At 42.5% G+C, this 10,552-nt stretch overlaps 1 protein-coding gene across 1 annotated transcript; it reads left to right on the forward strand.

The window, feature by feature from the left end:
• The first annotated feature begins 6,970 nt into the window (after positions 1-6,970).
• LOC120105407 lies at positions 6,971-9,035 on the forward strand. Its single transcript, XM_039117825.1, has 2 exons — positions 6,971-8,724; positions 8,780-9,035. The coding sequence occupies exons 1-2, from the start codon at positions 6,971-6,973 to the stop codon at positions 9,033-9,035; spliced, it is 2,010 nt and encodes a 669-aa protein (XP_038973753.1).
• Positions 9,036-10,552: the final 1,517 nt, after the last annotated feature.

Here is a 10,552-nt window from a genome sequence, read left to right on the forward strand (position 1 = left end):
TTTACTAGTGACTTAGTAGAATAGAATATTGTCAATAGGACAAATGGATGGTGAGAGAGTATGTTATAACGTCTTTGACTAGGAAGTACACAGTCCTTGTTGGACTATCTCGTTTATGACCTATAAAAGGCCACAGTGGATGTTCCTTGGCATCTAGAGTGTGTGTGAAGAGTGCCCGTGCATTGGCCAAGAGCTTAGGATACGTACGATATCTTGTGTGTTTGGACAGGATGTTGAGGGAGATAGTACACTTTTTTTTTTTTTTTTTTTTTTTTTGCTTAAGCGGGCTTTTCATACATCACGGGTACAAATACACCCTAAAAAGTCAGAATACAAAATGTCCCGAAGAGCTCCGGGCATCTCTCTCTCCCCAGCCCATAGGGTGCCTCCAGAGTGGCTCGCAACAAACGCGGCCACCCAAACGTGGCCGCCCCAATCGGCCACCCAGAGATAGTACACTTCAAAGAGGGGCTGTAGTTCTGGAAGTTTTAATATGACAGTAAGCCTAGCCTTTCCTTACCAATATCATTTTTATCAAGGTTTGCAATCTTTGTACTGAACCTCGTACTAGTACATTTTGGTACAGTGGCGATATGCTCGGTATAGAAGTTGGGTTGGCGTACCAAAACTTGGTACCCCCCTACTGAGTATCAATTTGGCTCCAATATAGTCCAGTACACACTGGTACTACAAACCTTGACTTTAAATTATTTAAACAACTTTTGTATATGTTGATTTTTTGTTTTAAAGAAAAAAGATTGTGTATGAAATAATTTCAGACTTATTTCCAACAAATAAATTTATTTTGAACTTCTGCATTTTAAGTTTCTGACTATCATTCTCCAGCTTTTTAAAATTATGTATATTGGACAATGTCTATTAGAATTCTTCAACACAATTTCTGAAAAATACAATTCTGTTTCAAATTTCTGCAAAATAATTTTGTAGATATCTGTATTTTGGTTCTCAAATTTCTAATTAGTATATTTGTGTATATTATATTCTATAACTAAATTTGTCGACAGAAAGAATTCTGCATAATAATTTTGGAACAATAAATTTCAGCAAATTAAACTACTGAATAGTATATTTTGTATATTATACTTCTACAACTTGATTTCTCCAAGATAAAATTTCCATTCATCAGTTTTCTGCTTAAAATATAATTAAGCTGCTAAAATTTGGGAAAGTATTTTCTTGAAATTCAGGATATAAAACTATAAGGTTAGATTTTTAAATTTAGTTGATCCTACATCATATTATTTTTGTACAAATAAATATATACAAATTAATTTTGAGGTTTTATTACTATTGGCCAATTTGAAAAAGATCTAGAGGGGTATCAAGTTAGTTGTAGCTAAGTTTAATTTTGGGGCTGAATACGACTTGCTAAGGTCTATAACCTTTTACAAGACTTCCAAGTTTCTAGAAATAATTCAGGGAAATTACTCGCAGATTGTGCAAATTCTAGAAATTTATTACCATTATCTTGATTGTATTTGAATAGGTTGTAAATGATTACTAGATCCTGGAGGGACCTTTCTGGATTAGTTGGGTTCATTTACTATTGATGCCAGCAGAGTAAGTAATAGTTCACCTTTCCTACAAGCTTTCCATTTTATTACCTATGGAAAATTTTTTTGATATCAAATAAATTATAAATTGATTAGTATTGTTAAATGAGAAAATCTTTTGGATTTTATGCAATTATGTTAAAATTATGATTTGTATGGAAAATACAACTTGTAAGTTAAAAGAATTACTTCTACTTTTATTACTAAATGTTATGTATATTTTGTTTGGAAATATACAAATAAATATTTTGTTAATACAAATAAATATTTTGTTTTAGAATTTGCCATCTAAAATGATAAATGAATACCTTTAATATGCTTTGATCTTTGACTCTTATCCGGACTTGATTTTGGACCCCACCATAGGGGTTATATATTTGGTTGTTTTGGAACTAATATTATTCTAGCCTGCTTTGCAGGATCTAAATACAGTATTCTGGTCCCTTCGCAAGGTATAAATACAAAACTTTGGCCTTGCTATAGAGTATAAATGTGGTCATAGTCTCATAGTCTGTTGGGTGGAAATACAAAATTTATTCTTAAGAATATGAATATTTGAGTAAGCATACCTGAATAGTTTTAATTTTATATATATATATATATATATATATATATATATATTCTTGTTAAGATAAATGATTTTGCCTTTTATGTTTAGTACTAGAAAAGAAAATTTATTAATTTACTAGTTGAACAAATTAGTGAAGGTATTCATTACTTTCTAGGCTATTAAGCTCATTATTTTTATTTCCCTCCTTTTCTGATCTAGAGTCTTTTAGATTGGCAGGTTAAGATGGTCAGAGTGTCATTTGAGACAAGGCTTGGTATTTTTAGTGTGGACTAGATTTACCTTTACAAAAAATTAATTGAGATTATCTTCTCTAATTTTGTTGAGTAGTTGCAACTTATTTGGAATCTTAATCTGTGAATTACAAATTATTAATGGTTTTTGATGGTTTTAAAACTTTTTAAATTATTATTTGAGGTTTAACCAGCTCTGACTTTGTACTGCTGCCTGTAAATTTTTTATTATATTGCATTATTTTGGATTTACTGGTTTTAATGCTTGCATGCATCATGGGGCTCAGTCTCGTGGGATATATGGCCATGTCACATGTCTAGCTCTTGTGGCTGGGTTTGAGGCATGACAAATACACTGTATATTTCAAAGTTTTCTCATTCCAATAAAAAATTCAATTTCCTAAAGACTAGATGTTTCGTTAAGAGTAAATATGATATTAACTGTCGTATGAGTACCTTCTTCCCAATCCTTCAAAAAGAAGCCTATATAACTTTCTTCAGTTTTTTCATTTTCTTAAATTAAAAAAAAAAAAGAAAAACTATCAACTGGTATATTGCTTTAGAGGAAGAGGGAAAAAGAAACCAAGACTTGGTAGAAGGAAGAGCAGACCTAAAAACAGTCACAACCAATCTTGAAAATGTTCTAATGAAGATAGTCATGAGCAGCTATTACATTTCGTTCTAAACTTCTAATATTCTCTTCTAAAAATGGAATGACTTATGCTATGGAGGTCTCATAGTTATCTCACATCCAATAAAGTGAAAATATTAGGAAGGTACTCAGACGGCATCTTCAATTTATATGTCGAGATATAATTAGCTTTTCTTTGTGTACCAAAAAAAAAAAAAGAGACTTTTTTCTGTTGAGTATTTACAAAGTGGTTTATGATTAGATGACAAGAATTCTGTTCGCTTTTAGTCTTATTTACAATAACATAGAAGTCCATATTTACCCTGTAAATTGGATACACTCACCAGGCATGAGTTTTGGATATGTAAATCTAAGCTTTGCAAATTTGAGTTTTTATAATTGAATGGGACTTCCCTGTTTGAATTTTACTTATCTCCCTCCTTCTCACCTCTTTCTGCATTCCTTGACCCTTCCTATTTGTCTGATTATCCAATATAAATCTTATTTTTATAGGGTTGATCAGTCCAAAACTTCTTATTCCTTTTTTCTATTTCATGTTTCCCTTGAATCTTTATTCTCCTTAAAAATGGCTTGCTAGTTTATCTCCTCTCTCTACACCACCAAACTAATATTTTCATTCCTTTCTTATATTTTATACATGATCAAGATGTCCACTTTCCCAGGGGTGAAGCCAAATCTTAGTTGAGGGGCATGGCCCCCCTCAAGGAAGCTAGTAGTTAACCTGTCTCCACTTCCTCCCTAAAGTCACCCCCTTTCTCGCTCCTGGAGCATGTCCCCCCCCTCAAGGAAGCTAGTAGTTGCCCTATCTCCACTTCCTAAAGTCACCCCCTTTCTCGCTCCTGAAGCACGTCCCCCCTCAAAGAAGCTAGTAGTTACCACTTCCTCCCTAAAGCCACCCCCTTTCTCACTCCTGGAGCATGTCCCCCCTCAAAGAAGGTAGTAGTTACCCTATCTTCACTTCCTCCCTAAAGCCACCCCCTTTCTTGCTCCTGGACTCCTATTACTATCCCCAGCATCCCCTCGAGGTCCTGCTTGGTCACTCCCTAATCCTGACCCTCCGGAAGTGACTCAGGAGTGATGCTTGGCCACTTCCACTCATCTAGCCCCATTTTCCAACCAAAATCTGAAGCTTTCATCCCATGGAGCTCTCCAATCATGAGGAGATTAGTTAGATCTATATGAAATGATTCTTCTAGGAATAGAAAAAGATTTTATGTTGGATGTTGGATTGTGCGGTTTGTGAATTGCATCTTTCAATAACCATTTCCATACATATGCTGAATATACAACTATTCTAGTCCATTATAACTATTCTCCTATTAACTAAACATACTTCACACCATGATTTTGAAAAATCTCTGAAATTGGATGGTACAATTGGTACCGTATCATTCTGGTATAAAATTGGCACTAGTATAAGTGCTAGAATGTTGAAATAGTTGTACCGATACATACCAGCCATACCAATCTATACCAAACCATATCGATGTATACTGACAATACCGTATCGGTCAGATTGGTGGTTTTTCAATTTTTTAAAATATGTCAGTTTCTGTATGCACTATCGATACCAGTATCGTTTTGATGTTGTACAATTCTGATGGAAAAACAATACGCGGTTTGGTATCGGGTATTTAAAACCTAAAAATGAGTATAAATAATTTGGCAAACAATCTAAATACAAATGAGTTTTGTAGCTTAGTGATAAAGGTAAAGGTTAGATGTCCTCGAGGTTTGAGGTTCGAATCCCCTCACAATATACATACTTTTATAAAATTTTATAAAAAATATATATTATATATAATCAGGTTCATGTAGCGGGTACTCGAGGGGCAAATTCCAAATCCGTCCCAAATCCTAAGAGGTCTAAATTTTAAATCCCAAATCCATTCCCAAACCCTATAAGGTTTTGCTAAATAGGTCCTATTAGGGTTCGGAATGGGTCGGATATCCGAAAAGACCCACTCGGCAACCATCCCTAATACTCTCAAATACACGACATCCAATAACTATGAATAATCAAATAGAAATCACCAGATAGCATTTAATTCAACTGTTAATAACAAGTGTTTGTCTTGCTGAAACTTTGAGAATGTATTAGACAGATACAAAATCTATTGGCTATACCTAGTTTTGTTAGAAAGTGAGAATTTTTTTCTTGCAAGATTATATTTACATGATTAGCCTTTCATCAAGTAATAGAGCAACTTCTTATCAACAATGGGTCAAGTGGTTTTAGTTTAAATACAACAAATGCATTCCCTTCGCAAAAGGTTATGAGACAGCATCTTGGATGTATGATGGATTAGCCCACTAAATTACAAAAATAGACAAATTTCAGGAGGATAGGGATAGAGCAGTTCTTGTTCAGAGGATAGGAAGGAAAGAGATAGAGAGAAAGGAGGCATGGAGAAAGAAAAAGAAACAAGAAAGAAGACATGGTGCTGCCAGAAGCTTTGCGGTGGGAAGAGGGCTTGAGACAGATAAAAGGAGTGATGCAGGATCAGAGGTGAGGAGACTTGTGATTATCTTTGGTAGCATATTTTATTTTCCACAAAGAAAGTGGAGAGGCCAATTCCGGTTTATTTGTGCAATTCTAGGCTAGAACTAGCTAATCCTTGGGTGTCAAACTGGACATGGGAAAAGTGGGCATGGCTTCCTCTCTTTCCTCTTGGTAGCTATAAGTAATTTGACTGATGTAATCTTCAGATAGAGTCACATCCATGACAATATGGAGGATCAGTTCAGTACAGTAGAAAGTGACTGATGCAAGATAAACATATTGTCTGTATACTGAATTTTTTGCTTTTTGACGGCCATCACTGAATAGTGACCACATTCATTTAATTGTTAACCAATGACTTTCCAGTTATATTTCTCATTTTCAAACATTAAGCATGGGATGAGGGTAGAAGTTTGAGTATTACTAAGAGAACTTTAAATTGCTTTACCAATGACTTTCCAGTTATATTTCCCATTTTCAAACATTAGGCATGGGATGAGGGTAGAAGTTTGAGTATTACTAAGAGAACTTTAAATTGTTTTTGAGTCAAGAACGCATAGGATTAGTCAAGGATAGGGTAAATAATGCCTCTTAGGCTTTAGTAAATTGGCCTATACTGGTTAGAAAGAGCATTTATCAATGATTTGGTGTAAAGCAACGTCATAAGTGTCAACCCATGCCTATCCATGCTGGCTAGCATACCATGCCAGGCTAGCATTGTCGCTGGCACATGATCGACAAAACACCCATTAAATAATATTTTAACTTTTTGAACTGTAAAAACATTTATTTGTATTTATATTTTTCCCTGCCAGGCCCTACCATCAGCATGGCATGGTGAGTTGTGTTGCTCCTTGCCTAAGCGCTCCTACTAACATTGATACTCAAAAAACTTGGCATAAAGAATTATGAATCAATTACACTATAGCGTACATCTAGTTTTATCTTCTTCCTGATGGATTTCAAGATATACTAATCATCCCAGAAATCCACGAACAATAATCTGTAGGGAAAGGAAGATTGATAACTGTTCATGAGACAACCACAAATCTAAAAAACCTAGCATGAATACAATTACATAAATTTTCTCTACCATATTGACATGGGTGCTACATGTTTGATGGTTCATAGGTGGGTTCCAGTATTCCAGATAACAATGTGAAATACCTATTACAAATTTAACCCCAGATTCCAAAAAAAACCTACTCTTGTATTTTACAAACACAAAACAACAAAAGTATTCAGGCAAAGAGAACGACAAGCCGGATCATGATTTGGAGGGTGATGGAGTGGGAACACTGAAACGGGGCATGTACTTTGTATGTGTGAACTTGTGTGAGGTGTGAGCGGGTGGTGGGTGTGAGCGGGTGGAGCTTTAAGATTCGCGAACCGTTCCGGAGTCACTGGGACCTTTTGCCGAACGGTCGGTGGGTGTGCGACATGGCGGAGCCCGGAGTTGGTGCAGCGGCGACGACGACGCCGGGGAAGACGGGTGGGGTTCGCCTCCCGGTCCCTGGGGAGGAAGTGAAGGTTCCCACTTGGTCAGAAGTGGCGAAGGGAGCTCCCAGGCAGCCGGTGTGGTCGACCCATCGGATTTCTCCAAGGGAGTTACAGGCGATGCAGAGAAAGTATCCGGAGGTATTGGAGGTTCCGGCAGAGGAGTTGGAGGGGACGAGGTCGGAGTGGCGGAACACCACAGTCATCGTCCGGAGTATGGGGAGGAGTGTTCCGGCAGTCTGGGTTGCGAAGGAGATCCGCCGGGTGGGCAAGTTGAAGTATGATGTTGAATGTTTTCCGTTGGTGGATGGCTTCATTGCAGTGAGGTTTGCCAACGAAGAAGACCGGGAGGCTGCTCTATTGAATGGTCCATGGGTGGTCGCCGGGCAGCTGCTCGCAATGGAACGGTGGCGGCCCAACTTTGTCCCGGGAGCTGCTGGGTTAGGCCGGGTGGTTGTGTGGCTACGTCTTCCGGGGCTCCCTCTGGATTACTGGAAAGGGTCTACCCTGTTCCGGATTGCGGCGAGGGCCGGTGAACCCTTGGCAATGGACAGCTTCACGGAGGGGGGGGGCCGATTTGGTTTTGCAAGGGTTAAAATAGCGTTGGACTGCTCCGCCCCGCTGAAGCCGGGGATCTTTTTGAAGGGGAGCTCGGAGAGGTCTGAGGATAAGTTTTGGCAAGGTTTTCTATATGAAAACCTGCCGGCTCCCTGTTCTAAATGTGGTAGGATTGGGCATCAAATGCAGGGGTGTGTTCCCATGTCACCGGCGATGGGGGGGGGAGGTGTGGAAGGAAGCTCAAGCACCAGGAAGGAAACGGTTGGGGAGAGCCGTTCGGAGGTTCCGGCGAAGGCGGATGGGGAAGGAGATGAGGTGGGAGAGCAGGGTGTCTTTGGCCCTTGGCTGGTCACGAACCGCCTCCGCTTTCAGCGGCCGGCTAATGAATCCAGGTGGGGGAAGGAGGCAGCCAAGCAGAAGGGGAGGTCGGATCCGGTGTCGTCGCCCGGGCGAGCTACCCCAAAGGCCACCGGAGATACACCGGATTCTACCTCTACATCGCCGATTGATCTCGAGGGATGGCAGAAGCCTTCCAAGGTCGCCCGACGGCGGACGCTTGAGAAGGACATCGTGGCTGCCGGAGCCGGGGCAACTGGGGAGGGACCAAGTCAACTCGGTCACAGCTCCGAGCCGCAAACCGAGTCGGGGAGTAAATTGGGCTCGAGTGGGGCCAGTTCCTCAACGGGCCAGGCTGAAGGGCCCAAGTGGGAGAAGGCTGGAGGACCGGGCCCAAGCTTGTTGAAGCGGGCGAGAGCCCCTGTGGGAGGCCGGGCCCAGGTTGGTGGGGGGCAGCAGCGGCCATCATCGGGGCTTTTGAGGAGGACGGAGGGATTCCAACGGTGGCGGAGCCGGAGTTCACCTCCGCCTCAGTCAGCGGTGCGCAACCGTCCCCCCAGGGTGGACCAGGAGCTTCGGGTAGCGGGGGGAGTGATGCGTGCTGGAGGTGGGACGACGCTCGGACGGAAGCCGACGCGGACCAAGACGGGTGCAACGATGGAATCGGCGGAGCTGGAGCCGGCGGTGACGATTGGTGCACCCTCGGAGCTGACAGAAAGGAATCGTGGGAAGGAGACTGGTCATGGTGACGGTCTGGTTGGCGCGGTTGCAGGGGGTTCCGGGGAAGGCACTGTTGACAGACCGTGCCATTTGGCACGGGCCAACAGTGACCCGAACCTTGTGGCTAATCTCTTTCAGGGGGGGGGAGTTCAAGCTTGATGACGGTTCCCTGGGTGATGGAGGCTTGTTGGGAGATGGCAATGAGGATGGCCCTGTGACTACGGCTCAGACAGATACCAAGGGGAAGCATAAGCAGGCTGTGGTCCTATTGATGGCCTCTATCAAGGGGGTGAGCACCAAGGGTTCTGTGAGGAAAGAGCAGATGGAAGATGAGGCAGCATGTAGTAGTGGCTTCGGGGAAGTAAGCCACGCCAATCTGTCGGGTGATTTATGAAGACTCTCTTTTGGAATTGTCGTGGAGCGGGGAAGCCGTCTTTTACCCCGGCATTTCATAGATTGATGTACCAATATAGGCCTGATATTTGTGTCCTCCTCGAGACCCGATTATCTGGGAGGAGTCTTGAGAAGGCAAGGAGGGCAGTTCCGAGAGGATGGGGATTCTATGTTATCGAATCTCAGGGGCTTTCTGGCGGTATCATTGTCACTTGGGCTCAGGGGTGTTGTCAAATGGACATATTCAATGTTTGCAATCAAGAGGTAATCATGGTTATTTCGGAAGGGGGTAGAAGCCCGTGGGTTTTGGCAGCGGTGTATGCAAGTACAGAGTATAGGGTGAGGCGGAACTTGTGGGTGGAGGCCACTCAGTTGATCAGTCAGGGGTATCCAATGTTAATAGCAGGTGACTTTAATTGCATTGTGGATCCTCAGGAGAAGAGAGGTGGGAAGCCTTTTTCTTGTGATAGGAAGGTTAAGGAGTTTCAGGACTTTCTCATGATGAATGGTTTGGTTGACTTGGGTTTTTCTGGCCCAAAGTTCACATGGTGTAATAATCAGCAGGGACAGGCCAGAGTATGGGAGCGGCTAGACAGAGCCTGTGCTACTGCGGGGTGGGTCCAGTGTTTTCCGGATTACCAGGTTAGTCATTTGCCGAGGATTGCTTCGGACCACTGTCCACTACTGGTGAGCACTGATGCACCTGTACTAGTTCGCCCTCCTTTCAGGTTCGAGAAGATTTGGCTCAGTTATCCTAGATCCTGGGAGATGGTGCGGGAGGCTTGGAGGGTACCTGTTAGGGGAGATGCTATGTACCGAGTATCCCGTAGACTGGAGATGACGAGGAGACGGCTGCGGAGGTGGAACCGTGAGGAGGTGGGGAATATTTTTAGGAGGGTGGAGGATCTAGAGGGGGCGATTGCCAGGTTACAGCTTCAGGAGACCCAGGGAGGAGGTTTATCGGAGGAGGAGGTGGGGGAGCTTAGATCTCACTTGGCACTGCATAATTCTTTACTCAGACAGCAGGAGGTATTTTGGAGACAGAAGTCAAGGATACAGTGGTTATTGGAGGGAGATCGGAACACCAGATACTTTCATCAGGCGACAGTTATCAGAAGGCACCAGAATAGGGTCAGAGCCATCAGGGGTGAGGATGGGCAGATGATGGAGGATCCTGTTCAGATTAGTCGGATTGTGGAGAGTTTTTTCAGAGCGCGATGGACTGAGCAGTTAGGGGGTGGGAGCACAGAGGACATACCGGCGCCTTTAGCTGGGGTGACGGAGGAGGAGACTGCAGCATTGATCAGGCCGGTACTGGAGAGGGAGGTTAGGGAGGCGGTCTGGTCCCTTGAGGGGGATAAGGCCCCGGGGCCAGATGGTTTTCCTCCGTTATTTTTTCAGAGGTACTGGATGATAGTCGGACATGATGTGACGGCGGCCATACAGCAGTTCTTTGATGTATCTGCGATGCCCACTGAGTGGCAGCGGACCTTTATCACACTGATACCGAAACGGCAG

This window comes from Phoenix dactylifera, unplaced genomic scaffold (assembly GCF_009389715.1).
Source record: "Phoenix dactylifera cultivar Barhee BC4 unplaced genomic scaffold, palm_55x_up_171113_PBpolish2nd_filt_p 000277F, whole genome shotgun sequence".
Lineage (NCBI taxonomy): Eukaryota > Viridiplantae > Streptophyta > Magnoliopsida > Arecales > Arecaceae > Phoenix > Phoenix dactylifera.